We start from the raw sequence: 21,908 nt of genomic DNA on the forward strand, positions 1-21,908 counted from the left end.
AATATCAGGGCAGTAGTTTCCACAGAGGTCCTAGCCCCTTTAATATGTCCTATTGGAATTAGCTGGTTTCAATGACCTGATGATAAGTTTACATTATACACAGGTGCAAATCCAATCTGATTTGGGTGATGGCATATAAAGTCAATGCAAAGATGTGAGAAATACAAATTTGTGCTCATCTGGGATGCTAATTGGGACAAATTAAAACAGAGATAAAAAAGTGCACTAATCCCAAATTATTTCACTGAGAGAATGTGAACGTTTTGTTTTGTTTTTACATTTCTTTGGTCAGTTAGGTTGTAGTTATCAATAATAATGGGACATTTAAATGTTTTTCTGTGAAGGTCAAAGGTCTTGAAGTGTTCTTTTTTTTAACATTATATACAACTGTACAGTAACAGCTGAATAAACGCTACATATGAACTTGACCGTCAGTGAGTTGAATAAGGTGCACTGTGATCAGGTCAATGTTTGGACCGTAAACCTACCAGGAGTTGTCAATGTGAAGAGAACTGGGGTTTCTGGGTGTAATGGTCCCCTTGAGTAGGTAACCTTATCTTCATGTGACCTGGGAGCCTGCGTGGAGAGGAGACGAGTCACAACAAAAGTAAGATCAAGTTTTCTGTTGACTGATCCCTTTACTTCTCGTTATTTTTGCACTGTTGGCAAACATTGGGAACTTTGGTTCAAAAGTTCCGGTTCGAAAGAACATGTAATTTAATGGCAACACCCCATGGACAATTGAGCTATCTCACTGCTTCAAATAATTGTCTCTTGCTAGAGCACAGAGCATTTTTTAAAAACATTTTTTAAAGGTTTCCTAAGTAATGCAGACGACTTAATGAGTAGTATTACATTGTTCTTGTTTAACCAGGTGAGTCATTAGGTCAAATTCTTATTTATAATAGCGGCCAGGTAAATAGATTAGATGTACTCACTTTTTTCTTTGCACTGGTCCTTCGTTTTAGCCTACCAAGACAAAAAAAAAAAAAAATCATTGATAGGAACACTGAGAACAGAACATCCTTAAATGTTTCTCAATCTTTGATGGGACATTTTAGGTTTTAAGTTGTTCTGAAACGATGGGAAATCCAGCAGCTTCCTCCTCCTATAAACTGCTGCTCAAACTGCACAAACTGACAATGGGATCATTTGTCTCACTATGTTAGATATGAGCTGTAAAAAATTGTGTGTATTAAAAAACAAATAGCTTTTTAAAGGCATTTATTAATCTATCAGACAACAACTCATGATAATGTCTCTTTGCAAATACAGTCACAACAGAATATATAGAATGATGCATCTATAATATATTTCTTGATTAGACACTATTGATATTTAATGTTTGAATCCCTTACTAAAGATCATTATTCAGTATGTTAAAACATAAAACACAGCGTCAAGTTTAAAAACTATATCAACATATCCAATAGATTAATATACCTGTACACAAAGTTTGTGGTTAAAAGTAGCAGCAGAGTGGAAATATCACACAAAACGAGCCATGACAACATTACACAACATGTGAAAAAAAAGAGAAGACTAAGAATAAAAATGAGTCAGTCACACTCAAACATCCAGTGACTCACCAGAACAAAAGCAGGGCCGCCACAAAAACCAAGACTCCTACTCCAGCTAAGATTTTGAGGGACTGGCGACCTGCGGAGAAACACACTCTCTAGTTAGATTACTGTTGGCGGATTGGAAAACTAATGCAAAATTAAGGTTATGTTTTCTAGAAGAACAAAGCAGCCGTAGAAGATGAATACGATACAAACCATGGTCCTTTTCCTTCAAGGTGAGCAGCATCTCCGTTGAGTTGCTTCCCCCCAGTTGGTTCCTGGCCTGGCAGAGGTAGAGGCCAGTGTGGGACGCCTCCACAGAGGGGAGAGACAGCACTGGTCCTGATCCCACCTGCAGCAGGGAGCTGGAACTGGAACCAGTACTCCTGTACCAGGTGTACAGGTCTGCTGCAGGGTTAGAGGCACTGCTGCAGGTCAGATTCACACCGCTGCCCTCGACAAAGTGTGGCGGGTCCATTGAAATAGAAACGTTTTCTGGACGGTCTGAAAAAAGTAAAGAAAACATTGCACATCGTAACACTTTTATTCTAAAATGAGAGAGGAATCAAAAGGGCTCTCAGAATGCCAGAAATGAAGATAACCTACTGGAGCAGTGGTATTTCAACCTGGGGGATAAATGTGAGGGGTCACACAACGATTGAAGGCATTAACATGATAATTTAAGGACTGAAAACGAATTGGCTTCCCCACCCATACCTTTCTCTAATTTTGTATTATTTCCTTTGGAAATGTTCATCTCTAGGATTCATTCAAATGAATCAATCTAAAATAGGGGAACAAAATAATCGCTGAACATCACACTAAGGCCATAACCTGAGGGGAGGGGGTCACGCATGCTTCATTTTAAGGGGCAACAGGTCTGAAAGATAAGCAACCAAAGAAATAGAGTGCATTTATTAGACTCTAATAAATATTAGATTAAATGCACTAGTCAAAATATTTCAGTCTTATGGACTGAATTCTATCTCCGTCCCTCCTGTCCGCTCACATTTCTAGGTCTCTAAATGAAACCATGTCCAGATGTCCTCTGCTTTCCCTTCTTTCCCCATCACCTGACTGCACACCCATCCACACACCTGTTCCCACTTCCCTAATCAGCTCTGCCTGACCGTTCCCGTTCCCGCTCACCTGCATCTCATTCCCTCGTCAGCCACACTCCACAAATACATATCATCTGAACTGTTGTCAGTTCATCATGCTGTGTGCTTTCTGCCTGTCGTTTATGATAAACGATAAATGCCTCTAGCTGTCTGCATTTGAGTCTAATCCCTGTTTCTCTTCACTACCAACTGTGACAAAAAAAGTCAAACATGTTTTTCAGACATTATCTCCAAATTAAGAGTATTTCATGAAGTATGTATTTTAAATCAGATACATCTCTTTAAATTATTTCCCCCCATAAGGTGATAAACTGAGCCTTTCACACATCCTGACAACAGACTGGAGCTTTGAACTGCCAATTGACTGTGTGTTACATTGTGCTTTTTAATAATTGCTTTGTGTGTGTCTAAATGGCAAGAGTCTATCCACAACACAGGTTTCTGTAACAACACGTACATTTTAAACCGGACACTTCAACACACTTACACTGGACATCAAGGTGAACCTCAGTAGAGTTAATCAGGTCGAAGCCCCTCATGCTGATATTATTCCAGGCTTGACAGTAGTACAGTCCACTGTCGCTGAGCTGGAGGTCAGAGATGGTGTGATTCTGCCCTGAACTTATAAAGTGTCCATCTTTATACAGGCTGTATCCACTTTGGGTCACAGGTGGGTTGGCATCACTGCTACAGGTGAGAGTCACCCAACTTCCTTTGATGGCTGATGGATCCACTGACAACGTGACATTACTGGGAGCATCTGACAGACAGGAGATTAACAGAGTGAACAAATATACCAGTGAATCACAATGAAAAGTGGGTATGTGAGTAAGTCACTGCATGGAGCAAAAATACTAATCTATATTCTCGTAATTTCTTCTTTTTAATTGAAGGTTAATGTTTACGAGGTGCCAAAAGCACATTTGTTTTTTTGTCATCTTTCATCTCCACCTGGCAGCCAAATCATCACATTATTTAGACTGACTTTTAGGCTTCGACACAGGATCATTGCATAACAATGTCACTTGACTGACTGTTGTATTGTACTTTTTAATATATATATTTTGACACCTCTTGAACGCAGCATGAGAACTAACCTGTGTGTCTAAATGGCAAGCGTCTATCCACAACAACACAGGTTTCTGTAACACATTCAAACGCGTACATTTAAAACCAGACACCTCAACACACTTACACTGGACATCAAGGTGAACCTCAGTAGAGTTAATCAGGTCGAAGCCGCTCAGGCTGATATTATTCCAGGCCTGACAGTAGTACAGTCCACTGTCGCTGAGCTGGAGGTCAGAGATGGTGTGATTCTGCCCTGAACTTATAAAGTGTCCATCTTTATACAGGCTGTATCCACTTTGGGTCACAGGTGGGTTGGCATCACTGCTACAGGTGAGAGTCACCCAACTTCCTTTGACGGCTGATGGATCCACTGACAACGTGACATTACTGGGAGCATCTGACAGACAGGAGATTAACAGAGTGAACAAATATACCAGTGAATCACAATGAAAAGTGGTTATGTCAGTGTGACGGCCCTCTTGCTTTAGGCACGGCCTGCTGTGTGTTGTTACTCTGCTTGTCTGTGGCCCAATCCCAAATCCATGAACCCTCAGGGATTTACTGACGTCAGCTGCTAAGTGGTTGAGTGTGAGAGTCTGTGAGGGCGTGAACTGGTGTGGATATGAATGGGACAGCACTTTGCTGCAACATATCACATGACTACATACAAAAATATTGTGTATTTATTTTATACTTTTTATTCACTGATTTGAACGTCTTCCTTACGAGATGAGAAGTAATTTTAAATGATCTATTTACTCGTTTTTTGTCAAAACGAAATGTTTAATGAATATAAAAACAATATTATTATATATATTTTCTGCTTGTGTTTTTATGTTTAATCCGTAATGTTGCAGTGTAAATGTATTATATTATATTATCGGGCTGAATGCCCACTTGTCTCTTTGTTTACCTTTTCTTTTTTTTACGTCTTCATGCTTCCATTGGGAACTGCGTGTTTAACGTCACATTACAATGATTTGTGGATAATTCCCTTAGGCAAAGTCAGCATCTAATGCTGATTTACGGAAAGGGATCATAAAGGGTTAAAAAGGTCTGCCAGAGAGCCCTCAAGCACTCTACGATGTGACAATGGGACACCCCTAAACCCTCAAGGACTTCGCGGGAGCGCACCTCAAAGTCCGTGAGTCCGTAAGGGTGGAGATTGGGATTGGCCCTGTGTGTCTTGCAGGTCCCTAGTAGGCGGAGTTTATCAGCGCAACAACACAGGTTTCTGTAACAAATTCAAACACGTACATTTAAAACCAGACACCTCAACACACTTACACTGGACATCAAGGTGAACCTCAGTAGAGTTAATCAGGTCGAAGCCCCTCATGCTGATATTATTCCAGGCTTGACAGTAGTACAGTCCACTGTCGCTGAGCTGGAGGTCAGAGATGGTGTGATTCTGCCCTGAACTTATAAAGTGTCCATCTTTATACAGGCTGTATCCACTTTGGGTCACAGGTGGGTTGGCATCACTGCTACAGGTGAGAGTCACCCAACTTCCTTTGATGGCTGATGGATCCACTGACAACGTGACATTACTGGGAGCATCTGACAGACAGGAGATTAACAGAGTGAACAAATATACCAGTGAATCACAATGAAAAGTGGGTATGTGAGTAAATCACGGAGCAAAAATGCAAATCTCTATTCTCGTAATTTCTTCTTTTTAATTGGAGGTTAATGTTTAGGATGTGCCAAAAGCACTTTTTTTTGTTTTTTGTCATCTTTCATCTCCAGCAGACAGCCAAATCATCAAATTATTAAGCCTGACTTTTAGGCTTCGACACAGGATCATTGCATCACAACTTGAGCTTTTAAATGCTTGGTTCAAGCGTCATTATTATTATGTACTTACATTGAACATTCAGAGCCATGGAGGCAGATCTGGCCGTCTGTTGTTCCAGGACGGCACAGTAGTACCTCCCAGCATCCTCTCTCTCTGCCTGGAAGACTGGATTTGGTGCAAGTTGTCCATCTCTGAACCAGACAATGTTTATCGGTGTAAGGCAACCTGACACACAGGTCAGGTTGACATTGTCTCCCTCTGTCACAGTGCTCGGCTGTACAGCAGAGGTCAGTTCTAAATCGGAAACAGAAGCGGATTAATTTTATTACAACAAATTAAATTTGTGAGGAAGTCTCCTTTATCCAGCATTGAGGAATTACCTCTTACGGACAAATGAGCGGATGTTTCACTTCTCCATCTGTTGAGTGTTGTCACAAAAGTTAAAAAGTAGTCTCCTTCATCGATGTTTTGAACATCGTTGACCTTCAGACTACAGTCACTCCAGTAGTTGCCCACATATGTAAAGTGGTTTGGAGGTGAAGTGAGTTCAGAAAGGAGAAACTTCTTCCACTCGCCAGCTACATACTGGGCTTTAGACCAGCTGACTGCAGTGACAATATGACCCCATGGATAGTCATACGTGCACTTAATAACCACTGATGTCCCTTTCAAAGCACACTGATCTTCGACGGTCACCCTCCAGTTACCACTGAAGATGCCTTTGAAAAAAAATGAAAAAAGGTACAATCAATTAAATTTAGCTATAGATTTGGCAATATATTTAATAAAATACTTAAATTAGCTTATATGAAGGGTCTTCATTTGTTTTAAAAGTTCAAAGCAGCAGCTGCATAATCATTTCATTGCAGTTGCCCCCTTTTCAATACATTCATTTAAAATGTAAATAAACAATGTGCATCCTTACCTGGTATTATCATTACCACCACCACAATAATCAGAATCAAACGCTGCATTGTTGGCATCACCGACAACCTCGGGACACAGGACACAGATTAATACACAGTCTTTACAGCAGAGAACATAAGAACACATCTGTGGATATTAAAGTGAATCGTGAAAAGCAGAAGCAGGCAGGGTGTTCCCTCCCTTCCTAATATCATAAAGTCATCACATTCGGATTCCTCATTATAGAAACTTAGAAAGACCTTGCATAATATGATCGGAGCCTGAAAACACAAACAGACACACAGGATGGGTAAGACTGTGATATAAAGGCACCACGCTTTTGAGACACAACAGGTACCCCAGTGTCCAGCAGTAGCACCTCCAGTCTCTCTCACCATGTGTCTCCAAATGTGACTGAGGTTCAGGAAGTCATTTCAAATCTGGCAAACAGGAAACAGAGGTCACCGCAGTACAACAGAGGTTTCTCTGTGTGGCCGACATGTCAAAAACAGCTGGTCTCAGATCGCCAACATGATCTATTCTTCTTGTCCACATGGTGGTGTTACTGGACCGTGCACCGATGTCGGCGATGCAAACCACTGGTGGGTTGCGATAACAAACTGGTGAGTAAACACACGTGTTCCGGATTAACACCACAAATAGGTGGAGTCTTCCTGATTTCACATCTTTCTACAGGGGATGTTTTGATGGATGTTGATGATGGCCCTCAGGTTATTATTATTCATATTATTAATTTATCTTTGAGAGACATTACATTTACAATTGTTGGGAGCTATCACTAAAATGTGCAGATCTTTTGCCATTGTTATGACATCATTAACTTTTTTATTGTGTTGTCATAATTTTAAGCACATTATCCCACCCACACATTTCCAGTGCGACCACCAAGAGAGGAAATGTCCCAACAAGAACACGATAGTGACACATCTATTGCACCAAACATGTCCAAGCTTTAGTTACCGATAGTGATGTTAAGCGATTTGTCTGTAAGTTTGAAGTACATCGTGGTTTTTCTTATTGTCAGGTTTAACCAGCAGGATTGAAGCCCTGATGCCAGTACTTCCTTTCAAAATTGCCAATATGTAGCGGTGAGCAGCAACTCCCTCTTGAGCCAATCAGTGTTGTTAGTGCCCACATTAGTAATAGTCCAATAAATAAGTAGACTGAATCTTATTGACGGAATTTCCACCAAAGTGTCTCACTTCTCTGTCCCTCCTCTCCAGACACTCTTCTAAATCCACAAATTAAACCAATGACATTTTCCATCCGTCCACCAGATGTCCTCGTACTTTCCCACCGGTTCCCAATCACCTGCCTGCCAGCTACACCCATCCACACACCTGTTCCCACTTCCCTAATCAGCTCGCACGGCCTTCCCCCTTCACCTGTGTCTTATTCCCTCGTCAGCCACACTCCACAACACACATCTCACTATCGCTAGTATAAAAAACAGCAGAGGAAAGACAAAAGATGGAGAGTTATTTTATTTATTTGATACACAATTTAGTAATGTGATGTGGATTGAGAGCACAGAATAAAAAGAGTGTGTATGCTGATGTTCTTGATAAAATATGTTGTTGCCATCATACGTATTGTTGTTCGCAATGCTCGCTAAACAACCAAACATGGCTCATTATCAGAACTCCATGTCTCATTTTACATCTTCAGCATACAAAACAGATCATTTTTACAGAAATGAAAGAAGCTATTGAGTTAACAAAAGTGTGGTTTATTTGAATGTATGCACGCAAGCGACTGAAACACTCCTCATTCTCAACCCTTTTCTTATTCAGTCTCGCTGTTCATTGATTGTGAGCTGCAAAGATTGCAACATACATTCAAGCTCCAAGATTTGATAGTTATATTTGTATTCAGTGTAACAAACCACAGCATGTCATTTTGCATTATTGCTGGCTCTGCTTACCCTACATAAGAATGTTGCAGCATCAGCAATCAAAATAAGCGTTTTTAACAATTTAGCACATTGTTGTGTGCCAAATATCGCATATTCTTTATAGAGAGCATAATTTGTATTGGAGACAATCGTGTTTTATTACAAATGTTTTCACTTTTCAAGATGAGAGGATGCAAATGATGCTGTTGCAACCACTCACACTGTGTATTTCAGTGTCAGCTATCAACTAAAGAGCAGCAGTAGATTTAGCCTGCACTGTGGATATATAAGCAAGATGGCCAACATGGTGTTATTTCAGGCAGCACACAGTTGTAAGATGCATGGAATAAAACAAAGGGAAAGACATGCAACAAAGTTTAGGCGCTGGACTTCCAGACAGCACCACATGTTGTCCTTGTGTTCTGGTGGAGAATCCATAACGACGTGTCCAACCCAGAGCAGCATAAGGCATCGTCAGAGTTCACTACGAGCCATTTCCTGTCCTACAATGTGAACGGAAGTAAAGTGATTGGTTCACATGAGTATTATTGTCGTTCAGCTGAGAAAGAAGATGGGAAAGGACAGTTATTCGTGCAGGGTTTTGGTTGTTGCAATACTGAATCTCGTTATATTAGGTAAATTGTTAAGATACATTTTGTGTGGTATTTTTGAAATCTTATTTTTAAGAGCACAACATTTCCAAAATAATGTAATGTCCTACATATGTGAGTTGATCATAGTCGTGTACATGGTTGTAATCTATAAAGTGATGTAGGAACCATTTCAAGAAAAAAAAACACAACACTGAATCTCAGTGTACCTCGAGGTTTGTAAAGTGTTGTACCTGATTTGCCTTCTTGTCTCCCGGTCAGTGGCGAGGCTGGTGCAGTAAAGTGTAAACAACTTTGGAGGAATCCTTTTTATCACCACATGGTGGCAGGTTGTGGACCTGCACCTGGTCCCCACTGAACCAACAGTAACAACAAACAGCAACCATGTGAGTCTATTTGGACATCTGACTTTGATCATAAAAACAGGTCTTCATTTAACTCCAGAACCATTAAAATGTTTTAATGTCCAAAACTGGAATGATAAATGTATTGACCTCTCATAAACGGGAGGAGGGTGTTGGATATCACAGAGGAAAGACAGATGGAAGCAAAAGGAGACGAGAGAGAAGGCGACGACAGGAAGATGAAGAAGAAAGCAAGGGGGCCAATGTGGTTGTAAAATATAATGCGGGTCTTGAAACAGTAGATTGTTGCTGTAGTGGTCAACAGCTCAGACAGATGGTGTAAGAGAGAGAGAGAGAGAGAGAGAGAGAGAGAGAGAGAGAGAGAGAGAGAGAGACCATATGATGAAAATATAGACAGTGTGTACCTGGACAACTTGGAGTAGTGGACAGTGAAGTAGTTGGTGGCGGGACTGTGAGTTTCAACTTCTGTGATTGGTGGAGCATCCATCAGAGGAACAATGGCAGGGTGGGCACTGTCACTCGAGTCCTCTGGCTCCTCCTGCGAGCACAAACACACGCAAACACACATACACACATCAAAAAGTTGATATCATTTTGTTTTGTATTGTCATTCTTTGCCTTAAGTTCTCAAGTTGTGTTCTCTAATTTAGTCGCGCACTGGTATGTCGGACATCTTGCCCCTTTTCACTGGAAAGGTCTGTTGGGTTGACTCATAGAACATTGTTTCATCTGTCACTGATGGACGCTGAGGTGACACACACACACACACACACACACACACACACACACACACACACACACACACACACACACACACACACACACACACAGAACGAGAGAGAAAAACAGATTTTTAAATGAACAGTCTTTAACAGAGAACAATATCATAATATTAATAATAATAGCTTAATAATAACTTAAACAACTTAAAAACTGAAGATGCTGAGTAATTGTAGGACAAGTTAAAGATAACAATAAGTACTGCACCTTGTTTTCTACTTCTCCTGACTCCGTGTCTACTCTGTGCATGTTCTTACTGTGAAGACACAGGGACATAATTATCAAACCATACACAAGTGACGACTAATACCACAAGTAATCCAAGTAAACCATGAAACTGGTTCTTTTTTATTTTTATAAATCATGCGTAAGAGCACAGCAATGGGCAATGGGTAAATAGCAGTGTACTTCCTGTCACCTGATCATTATGGCCACTGTGAGAGTGATGAGTCCAGCAGACACCCCTACTGCTGACGCCAAGGCAATGACCTTAAGACGACCTGCCAGCGGGAAGAGAGGTTATCAACATGACCAGAAACAAGAAGCAATGAAAATAGAAGTGCAATAGATATCAAAATAGAAGCAGAGAAAGTGTGGAATGGGGAAAGAGCTGTGCATCATCCTGCGGGCGTCTAGACTTTAGACTTGTGTTTCCAGCTCTGATTTCCAAACCAAACTCCATTTCTTCAGCTGTCTAGACTCAAATAGTAGTTTTCCACAACACCTCATCACCCCTCCTCTCTCCTCATAGTGAGAGCTATACATGACTCACCATGACTCATAGAAAAACAGTCCGAAACCGTACACAATGAAGACTGCAGCCAAGACCTCATGCTGCGATAGTGACAGCGAGGTTTCATCACTCATCTTTTCAAACACAGAAACATTTCCAAACATTCTTCAGAGAAACCAACTTTTTCTGGGTCATTGTCTGAGATAATCAGAAACATAGATGTGAAAACAAGACAGGAGTGTTTCAGCAAGCTTATCAGTGACACTTCATCTCTTCCATTATACTTCTTAAAGTGACAACGACGTTGCACAATGACTCAGAACATACACGACCAGGATGAGCCACGAAAAGCCTTTACAGTGTGACACCACGAGAAGAATAGCAAATCCATCCAATAGCTTTTAAGATAGTTCACTCAAAGCTACAAATGTGAACCTCATGGTGGCACTAGAAGGAAAGTCAATGGAGACTTTTTGTCTTCTGGTGAACGTGACTGGGATGACAAGATATCAAGGAAATCCACCTGAGATTTGCAGATATTTCACTCTAGAACTGTACTAACAAACACCGGCAGACAAGCGAAAAACAAAGAAGTGTTTGTACATAAATCATATATGTACCTCTGACGCGTACAGTGAGGACAGGAGAGCTGTGGGCTCCAATTCGATTCCGGGCCTCGCAGTAGTACTGTCCGCTCTCTCCAGGGCCGACCTCCGAGAAGGTGAAGACGGGACCGGACTTGCTGCCCCACGCTGCATGGAGCACAGGAAGGGAGAAGATCCTCTTACTGTTTCAGATAGTATTGCAGGATCCAAACCAACAGAGGCAAACAGAGCATGACACCTTACTGGCGTTTAGAGTTAGGTATTGATGATTTCGTAATGTTAACCTTGAGTGGAACCACATTTTTACGATGCTAACATTGTACAGAGCCCCCGTCCAAAGCTAAGCGGTGCCATGTGAAGTTGTCCACCGCCGGGTTAGCCTGACTGCTGCAGGTCAAGGTCAAAGGTCGGCCAGCATCCACCACACTGGAGGGACGAGCTAGAACTGATGTGTTCTTAGGAGGATCTGGAGAGAGAAGAGACAGATAGATGATAGATGCAGAGGGTAAGGGAAGCTGTTTGTCTTGATATGGATGTTGTCCAAAGAGACAGAGAAGAGGAGGCTGGAAAGACGGGTACGTTGAGAGGGAGAGAAACTTTATAACTTTCAGTAATTGAAGTGTTGAGGAGAGGAGAGGTATCAGAGCATCTGACACATTCACACTGTCACTGAGCAGCATGTCCTCAGATTAATGTTTATAACAGACAAACCTAGCCCGGATAGAAGGATGATCGCAATCCAGAAAACTCCCAAACATGTCACACACACACACACACACACACACACACACACACACACACACACACACACACACACACACACACACACACACACACACACACACACACAGAGAAACCACTACTTACAAAGTATAGTGAGTGTAGCAGCAGGGGAGGTATGGTATCCGAACCGGTTCCACGCTTTGCAGTAGTACTGACCAGCATGGTGAGCACGCACTGAGGGGAACGTCAGGTTCTGGAAGGTTCCTTTAGCCAGCACCTGGTCACCAAGGATACGATACCAAGCATACCTGCAAGAGGGAGGATGTTGAAGATGAGGATGGTGATGAAAATGATTATAGGACTGGGCAATATGCAATAATGATATTTGGACCTTTCCTTATAATATATAACTTTGGATTTTACACAAGTGAGTATTTATACATATTGAAAAGGGTTTTGCACATATTACACAGTCCTTATTTACAACACCTTGAAGAAAAGTGAAAGTCTGAATTTTAAAAAAAGTTAAGAAAAAAAGATGCCAAATGCAAAAATCATGATAATGATGATAAAGACATAAAAAAACAAACAACAAGATCACCATCATGTATTAATGAAATTAATAAACCTGGATAAGTATTCGTCATACCTGCTGGCAGGAGGGTGGGCGTGGCTGACGCAGCTCATGTTCACATAGGAGCCTTCTCTGATGTCAGCTTGAGGACTCAGCAGCACACGCGTGTTCTTCGGAGAGTCTAAACAGGCAAAGAGAAAAACAGCAGCACCTTTACTGTCATGATCATGATCATGTTTTTATTTGACACCAATGGTCCCTTTAAGAGACAGCAGCTTCTCAAAGAAGAATGTGGAATGACAAGTTTTAGTTTTAGGTATGAAGGAAAGTAGTAGTGAAAAATTGACTCCAACATTATTGCAGATTAAACTTCTATCAACTGACGAATCAATTGATTGATGAATCACTTCAGCTCTACTGCATTTAAATGAATATTATTAGAAACGAAAGTAAAAGTATGAAAAATCAGCAGTTTTAGTTTCTATCATTTCCTACTGAATCCATACGATCGATGATTCCCATTAGAGTGTAAAATAGAGTTATTGCCCAATCAGTTTAACTCAGTCTAACCTCGGATACACACACAATCAGACCTAATATGGGTTTACAAAGGTCTTTTAAACTCAATTCTAAGTGATCTAAGTATGTAGTTTTTACCTGCACAACAGTTTGAAATGGGTCAAAGATTGCGTGAAAACTTACACGTGACATTGAGTAGAAGTGGTTTGGAGCGGTCTGTTCCCAGTGCGTTGCGTGCTACACAGAAGTACTCTCCTCTGTCTGTGTATTTGAGGTGGGACAGGCGGAGCTGAGGCCTAAAACTGTCGGGGATGCTGCCACTCTCCATGTCTGGACAGCAGATAGAGACAAAGGTACATTAGGAGCATAATCTCGAGACTATGAAATATATATTTCTGCAAAGGTCCTGCAATCCCAGAAGAAACTTCCAAAACTTCAGCTCTTCATTAGTGGCTAAGGAAGATTTGATCCTATTCTGCTTCGACAAATCATTTAAGGTCCAAGTGCAGGGCACATAACCAGTTAGCTCACATCCACGACACAGCCAGTGAATGTGTACCCTGTCCTGCCATTGTGTGTTGTGTATTGGTGGACACGCGTATGCGGTAACATGCTGTCCTGTACCTTTGAACCATGCATAGCTCTCAACAGGCGGTGCTGCGTCACTACTGCACGTAAGAGTGACCGACCCCCCCTCTGAAACCTCCCCCATGGGGAAGACTGCTATGGATGTGAAGCTGGGACCGTCTGGACGGGAGGAGAGTGAAGACAGGAGGGAGAGACAAGAGGGATATGTGATTAAAGAAACGGGGACAAAGAGGACAGAAACAAATGGGATTTAGAGATGAGATAATGCAAAATGTAAGTGCAGTTTACAGTATTGCACTAGTAAATGCATTTCAATAATTTAACATTCATCAAGGCCAAATACAGGTGTTTACAGTCTCTGATAATTGATGCCACAGCAGAAATTGTTAAAATACAAGTTCTACTTGTTTTGCTGAGTTGTGTCTCAAAATTAAAACAATACTCGGTTCCAAATGGTTCCAGATGTACCCTCTGAAAGCATGTGCAGAAATGAGCAGGTATTGTGAAAACTGTCTTGATTGAGATTACTCACATCCCAGAGTCAGCGAGAGGGCTGGTGACTGTACGTTCTGCGGTGGGATTGGTCGACAGGTGTACGCTCCAGCATGCTGCTGGTCAAAGCGGTTGATGATCATCCATTTCTCATAGGAGCCGAGGTTCAGTCCGTTCCTGTGTGCAGAGCATCATATCCACGGTGTATATATGTGATCCACCCTCTAGTCTAGGGGACGAATACAACAATGGCTACATAACACACCTGTACAGCGCAAGGCTCCTCCCTGGAGCAGCACATCCTCTGGCCTGGCAGCCTACAAACACAGTCTCTCCGAAGCCAAACATGTTGGCGGGCCTTGCTGGATGCACCTGGACCTGGAGGTCTGAAATACAAATGGACATTCACACATGCACAGAAGCTGTGGCTGGATGAGTCCAGTGCAGCGTTTGTTCTTATGAACCTACCTGTTACATCCAGAGTGATGGTGGTCGGGGAGGTCCATCTCCCCAGTGGTTGGTCCGTCTCAAACCTGAAGTGGTACTGGCCTGCATCGCTCAGCTTGACAACCCGTATCTGGACTGAACAGCTGGAGTAGCTGCCTCCGATGTAGCTGGAAGCCACGATTCATTTCTCATACATTTGTGCAATATTTCACATTTACAAATGTACCGCTCTTTAAAAATCGTTTCTCCTACCGGGTGCGTCCGCGGTACGACAGGCTGATCTCGTTGGGGTCAGTGTGGTGAGTGAACTCCCTGTGGCCTTCTGCAGACACACGGAACCACATGACCCGCTTCACAGTGTGACCTGTGAAGTCAAAGAAGACCACCAAAAATGCAAGGAAAAGAAAAAGTAGCAAAACATAATAAGGCTTTAAGTTTTTGAGCTCACCTTAGTTGGAACTTGGACACATTTAGCATCCAGTTAATTTCATGGCTTTAATAATTCACAAAAAATTAAAAAGTAATAGAGGTTTGTACATGGATTTGATACCTGATGGGTAGTCATAACGGCAGGGCAGAGTGACGGTTGTTCCTGCCCACACACAGATCTCCCTCCTAGAAAATGACACGCTCCACCTGCTCTGAATACCTGCAGGGCAATTAAAAAACACACACACAAAGAAACCCAAATACTACAAGTTCATACACACATGCACAGTTTAAAAGGACTAAAATGGACACACACTATGCACATCTAAATACTACTGCAAAGCACAACGGGGCAGATGGATGAAGAGCTTTAGTGTTTTTATGAAGGACCAGTTCACGGTTCCAAACATATGAGCATGTACTGGCTGTCACATCCACAAAAAGACGCTTGCCATATAAAATAGGCAACCGAAGGTTTATGGAATACATGCTTGAAGACTGAAAGGGGTGTAAATTTCAACTACCCACAAGTAGAAGTTTTCCTTCGTTGTGGCTCCTCGGAGAGAAACTTGTCAAACCGCAGCTCTGATCCGCTCAGAGAGTGACACATACAATTTGAAGCAGAGGAAATGAGCATTGATGTGCAGCTGTGGTGTCATCCTGTGCTGCTAACTGCCGGCCTGGCTGACTACCTTGCACAAAAGGCAATCAATACTTATAAATAACTTGAGCGTAAAGGCAAGGGCACCTGGCTGTAGGACCTTATGTGCATAAATGGATCCTATAAGTCAGTCATTCATTTCTCAACTGTTGTCACTTGTTTTAAAGCATGTGTGACACATTTATGACATATCTGGAATACAATACAAATATCTGTTTATTATGAAGCGTGGCAGTTCATCTCTAATTCCCTTAAATTATAAGAACATACTCATTAAAACGCTGCTGAGTTTGACACCTTGTGCTGTAAAAAAGAGCTGTTGTTTCTCATATATTTTTGTGTTTTGCTCTTACCTGGTAAAGCTGTAAGGATGGTGCCCAGAACCAGCGCACCTGCCAACATCTCCGCTGACACAAGCTCTGTAATGTCACCGGAGAAGGAAAGAAGCACAGGGAGGTGAGCAAAACATTTACCAGGAAAAACACCATCCCGCTGATTAAATGCAACGCACTAACCCACTTAAAGTATCCTCAGTCAGGCAGAACAGGGTTTGAGCGATGTGTACGACTCCAACCGTGATGGAGGTGAGCTCTTCGAGCGGTGAGAGTTGCATGGTGATCAGAAGCGGGTGATAGGAGAAGGGAGGAGGAGGGGAAGGGGCAGAAGGAGGAGGACGAGGAAGAGGAAGAGGAAGTAGCCTCAACTACCTTCCTATGTTCCATCTTTTATACTTGCCAGTGATTCTTTTTTTAAATTTATTCTTTCCACTTCTCCCTCTGAAACAGTCTTTATAGGTCACCGACTCTGGTTTCCTACTTTGTGTTATTGTGAAAGTGTGACATCCTGGTGACCACGTCACTTTCACAATTGTCTCTTTTGACTGAATGTCATTACCAGACTATTAAGTAGCTGGACTTTATTGCGTTTACACTGGTTTCCTAGCAACTTTGCGGTGGTGATAAAACTCAAAGACCTCTCTGCAAGTCTTTTTCACAAAATTTAGATTAATTTCAAGCAATAAAAAAAAATTAAAAGCTGTCAACACAACGCTTGCATACATATTGATTTTAGAGTAAAATATATGGGTCTAAACGCTAAAAGTTGCTTATTCTTTACGCTGGACAGGTAGTATGGAGCTGGTTTGTCAGAGCTTTTGCTTAAACCCGCTGCCTACTGTAACTGGAAAAGATGCTGATGAGAGCTTGAGGAGTCAAAACGGTTGTTGACTGTAAAGAAAACAACCAAAAACCTTTCAATCGTTATTTGACCCAATCTTCATATACAATCTTGATGAGAACAGCCGCAACTAAATATCCATCCTAATCAATGGACATACTGTACAAAAATCGAGTGAAACAAAGGTATTGCACTGTAAAAGCAAGTCAGTCTTCACTCCGACTTTGTCACGATATTGGAGCAAACTTTGGCCATCGTGATTGAGTGATTGTTGAAAAGACAAACATGTAGGTTCATTTGTAAAAAATGAGTTCAGGCCTGTTGGCGTGCATTAATATACATGAGTCAAGCCGACATAGACAGTCAAGCCGACATAGACTCGGCAGCCCAGATGTCTTCTCATCCACTGCTCTAATTGAGAACTGTTGGCACAGAAAACTGCCCACAACCAGACGTGAGGAGGTTCGAGACCTCTCAGTCAACTGTGTCCACTTAGCCTGATGAGTCTCAATGACTTTAACATCCCACCCTGCCGCAACTTGGCCAATGGATGTCAGTTTAGCGTCACGATTCGGCCAATTGCCTACTTACCCCAGCTTTGACCCAGGAGTAATGATGATGTACAGTTTAACTTTTCAGTCAATCTCTATTCACAGTCATCCAAGTCAAGGAAGGAAGGCAGAGTTAAACTTTAAAGGTCTCAGAGATATCTTGATCTACATCTGGAAATCAACGCTGACGTTTTATTTATTAGCCGACTGATCAAGGATGATGGAGGGCGGGGGAGCAGTATAAGGGGTCGGTGCTGATGTTAGGAAACATGGATGTGTATCCGGTTTATATCCTGTTAGAGTTTAGGATCAGCAGGCCTCTTTTCTGTTGCTCTTCACATAAGGACTCCAGGGATATTTGAGGTGTCATTGAGTATAAGGTTAATAGGTAGGACTCAATATGTTCCTCATGTGGGTCCTGGAAAAGAAAAGAAATACATGTTTTTGTCATTTTGGGTTTTATTTGATAGTAGACAGGAAACAAGGGAAGAGAGAGGGGACATGCAGCACCGGTCCTCGGCTGAATCAAGACCCTGTATGTTGCAGTAAAGTGCTATGCCTCGTAACCAATGGGCCACCAGGACGCCCACTAAGAAGTAAAACTGTGTTCAAAAGGTCTGCATTATGTTTAGTGGGAATCTGAACTCGACTTTAACCCTAATAAGGAACAGAAACTCTGGTTGGGAAAGTCACCTCTAAAATATAATCGAAATCCTCAGGATGTGAAGTTAAATGAACAATATATTCCAGTTCACAGATTGCTTGGTTGGATTATGGGTTGGGACCCGAAATGGGTCGCAGGCCCTCTTCAAGTGGGTCTCCACATGACAGGAAAAGTTTGTATGATTTAATGATCCGGAATCCCAGAAGAAAAAAAAGAAGTCATTTTGGTCCCTGGCTGAAAAGTTTTAAGAACCTTCCCCCTCCAAATACTGTCTGTATTACGTTGAGTAAGAAGAGTGGTGGGCTTTGAGCTTAACCTGTAACCACAGAATGACTTCAAAAGGATCACGGCACACTAATAGGTCAAAGCCTGATGTAATCTTAATCGAAAGCAGACCGGACTAAATGAATGAAGAGAAACAGATGGATGGAGCTAGATTAAGTGTGACTGACCACAAACAGAGAGAGAAAGAGGGTGAGAGAGGGGGGAATGAGAAAGTTTAAAGGGGAAGGTGGGAGCGGGGGAGGGACAAAAACACGATGAGGTAAGGTTCCTACGGTCGGAAAGAAAGAAAAGAGAGAAGGGAGATGAAGCCAGAGCAGCACAGGAAGTCGAGAGGAAAAGGAGGAAGAAAGCATAAAAGAGAGGGTCAGGTTTAAAAGAGTGTGAGGTTTGTCAGAAAGAGGACGAGAAATGGAATAAAAGTGTGAGCGGGAGCAATAGACAAATGTATGACAGTGTATCGGGCCCTCCAGGTGGGGAAGGTATCGATCCACTGACCGCAGCCTCCAGGCCAGATGAAGTGTGACCGTCTGGTGGTCAGACTGGACCTGAAGATTTTCCGCTGTTGCAAAACACTTCCTGCCTGCTGCCTGCTTTCATGTAATGTGACCGCTCACACGGTTTGCTCCCCTGCCATACTTTAAGTTGTACAATATGTTATTTCTATGTTATTCCTTATGCCCACAGATTAGACTCTTGGCTCTCCGGGCCCTCCAGCCTTGGACGGACTCCACATAAGCAAATAATGATTCGACTGTCCAACATGTGTTAGTCTTCAAATTGAGTGGTGCTCTCCACGGGGGGAAGTCTGGGCAAGAATGACGATGATCAGAGCTACAATCATATCTGACAAGGTGATATGTTGTTCCTGTGCTGTCTTTTAGGAGCTCCACATGATGACATGATGAGCGGGATTCTTGCCAAGAGAATCCTCAAAGCGACGGGGAATTAAATAAAAGAAATAAGAAGAAACAGAACGAGAGATAGAGATAGTCTCCGTGAAACTTTATCAATAAAACACAGTATTAAGCCACTTAGGCACTTGACTTTAAACCAAACACTTGGTGATTTCTTAAAACTCTTAAATCTTTGAAACTTATTGCAGCTCTATTAAATTCACCCTGGTTTTGCTCATTCCTGTCCCATTCACAAACTCTGCTGCAGGGTCGGGTTTCTGCTCCTTGTCTGCCAGAGACCTGTCTGTGGCTGCTGTGGTATTCCACGCTGAATGAGTCATGTCTGGTGGTTATTATGGGCAGGCGTTTGGCTCTCCCCGTCTCTCACCCCGTCTAGTGGCAGCAGACAAAATTACATCTTTTTTTGAGCCGCGTCCAACCGAGCAGACTAAGATCAGGTTCTCAGTTAACCAGGCTAGACGAGTTAAGGAGACGTTTTTGGTCGGTGATGTAAGAATACATTGATGTTTTAACGGTATATTAGGTTAATATCGCCTTCTTGGTTTAAAATTATAGCGTATGAGAAAGATGAAGACTATACCTGATTTTAAAGGGGCATATGTGGATATCAAAATATCACCAGTTTGAGGCTGCTATTATAAATGCTAAACCAAAAATAAAGCAGTGCACCTTTACTTAGGTGTTGTTCTATACTGTATTTAAGAGTCAACCACTCAGCCTGTTGCCTTGTGGGAGGGGCTTAGTGGTGTAGGACGAGCGTTATTCATTCTGAAGATTGGTTTCTTTCACCAAACCTCAAGCAGCTTTACCTCATTAATTCATATGCGCTAATATGGGCTAATGCTGAGAAAAGATTGACTAGCCAAGCATAACTCATCCTATTTGTATTTCATTTCCTAAACTTAATGCTCTTCTTCCCTAAATGGAACTTAACGGGAGTTTATTTTAAAAGATACTGTGCTTGTAATGAGTGGAAACTGACATGTCCAACACTGGCAGTAGAGCGGCATGTAGAGCGCCATAGTTTGAAGCTTCGAGCCGCTGACCAAGTGTCGGGATTAGATGAGTTGGGAGTGACGGGCAGCCAGTGCCCAGCCAGGAAATAGTCTGGCCTACAACCCCGCTGTAAAACCATGAATGACTCATGTTTATAGTTTGTTGTATGTATTAAACAACAAGACACAACTTATTAATATGTGTTTGTTATTTGTACACTGAGCCAGGCCGGCTGGTTCCCTGTTTTCTGTCTTTATGCACAGAGCTAATTGGCTACTGGTGGTTGCTTCACATTAACAGCACGGATATGTGAAAAGATTCCTCTCGTCTAACCATCTGCAGGAAAGCTTATTTCCCAAAATGCCAAACTATTGCTTTAATATTTCAATATGAAGACAATTTCCCCCTACATTTAACTTTTCAGTGTTTTATTTGCCTAACAATAACCAGATGTCATGCCATTGGCAGTAAACATAAAAACATTTTGTGATTATACAATCATCAATCATATCAACATTAGGTCTGCTAAGTATGATGAACCGATCTAGACGACTATACGAAATTTGTAGACCAGGTGTTTCATCGGAAAGGAGTAATACACCCACAAACATTAGCTTCACACACAATAAAAACAGTTTGATCTGTGAAGAATCTTTGCCTTGGGTTCGCAGGCAGACGTGAGGAAAAGAAGAGCACATTGTTCACCTTCTCCTATCCACATTTCCCCCGCTGGGGATCTTCAGTGGCACAAGCAACTCTCTGTCCGTCTGTCTCTCTTTCTGTCTCTCTGTCCTTGTGTTCCCAGATATGAGCAAAAGCCATTTCCTGGTTGAGACTGAGAGAGAACATGTGTGTTTTCTGTGTGTGTATGAGAGAGAGAGACAATATGCGTGTATGTGTGTGTATGTGTGTGTGTGTGTGTGTGTGTGTGTGTGTGTGTGTGTGTGTGTGTGTGTGTGTGTGTGTGTGTGTGTGTGTGTGTGATGGTTTTACCATGTGCAGGGTCCCTGTATGGGACTGAATGAAGTCGGATATGAGGGAACCTGTCAGGTCTAGGCTACTGTCGGAAACCCTCCTCCTCCTCCTCCTCCTCCTCATACAACTTTTTACATCTGAAGATTGTAAAAAAGCCCAAGTTATATACAGTGATAAGTATTAGCCTGTTATATAATTTGAAGAAAACCAAATCTTTCCAAAGACAGAAAGTTAGCTGTGATATGGTAAGTCTTTAGATTTAACCTCACTGAACCCTAAAACTGAATAAAGTTATTAAAAACCTAAAGTTGTAAAACGCAAGTCCGTCCTTCATCTGGAATGTAAAAAAGTGATGGTTTGCATTAGAAATTACAGACATATCCAGTTTGTGCAGATGCAGCAGAGGGATAAAGAAAGATTACTCAACAATTAGGCTAATGGGTGTCG

At 42.0% G+C, this 21,908-nt stretch overlaps 1 protein-coding gene across 1 annotated transcript; it reads right to left on the reverse strand.

Annotated features, from left to right (window-relative positions):
• Positions 1-497: 497 nt before the first annotated feature.
• LOC306745231 (B-cell receptor CD22) lies at positions 498-16,302 on the reverse strand (the record flags this gene model as incomplete). The annotated part of the gene is made up of 23 exons (XM_079227985.1): positions 498-576; positions 1,590-1,659; positions 1,779-2,066; positions 3,171-3,443; positions 3,879-4,151; positions 5,042-5,314; positions 5,622-5,743; positions 9,754-9,887; positions 10,008-10,046; positions 10,337-10,385; positions 10,548-10,629; positions 11,483-11,614; positions 11,784-11,933; positions 12,335-12,498; positions 12,840-12,945; positions 13,467-13,613; positions 13,908-14,030; positions 14,404-14,540; positions 14,629-14,749; positions 14,832-14,977; positions 15,063-15,174; positions 15,361-15,459; positions 16,254-16,302. The coding sequence occupies 23 exons, from the start codon at positions 16,300-16,302 to the stop codon at positions 498-500; spliced, it is 3,168 nt and encodes a 1,055-aa protein (XP_079084111.1).
• Between the last annotated feature and the right edge of the window lie 5,606 nt (positions 16,303-21,908).

Source organism: Taurulus bubalis, assembly GCF_910589615.1.
Source record: "Taurulus bubalis genome assembly, chromosome: 12".
In the NCBI taxonomy this organism is placed as follows: Eukaryota; Metazoa; Chordata; class Actinopteri; order Perciformes; family Cottidae; genus Taurulus; species Taurulus bubalis.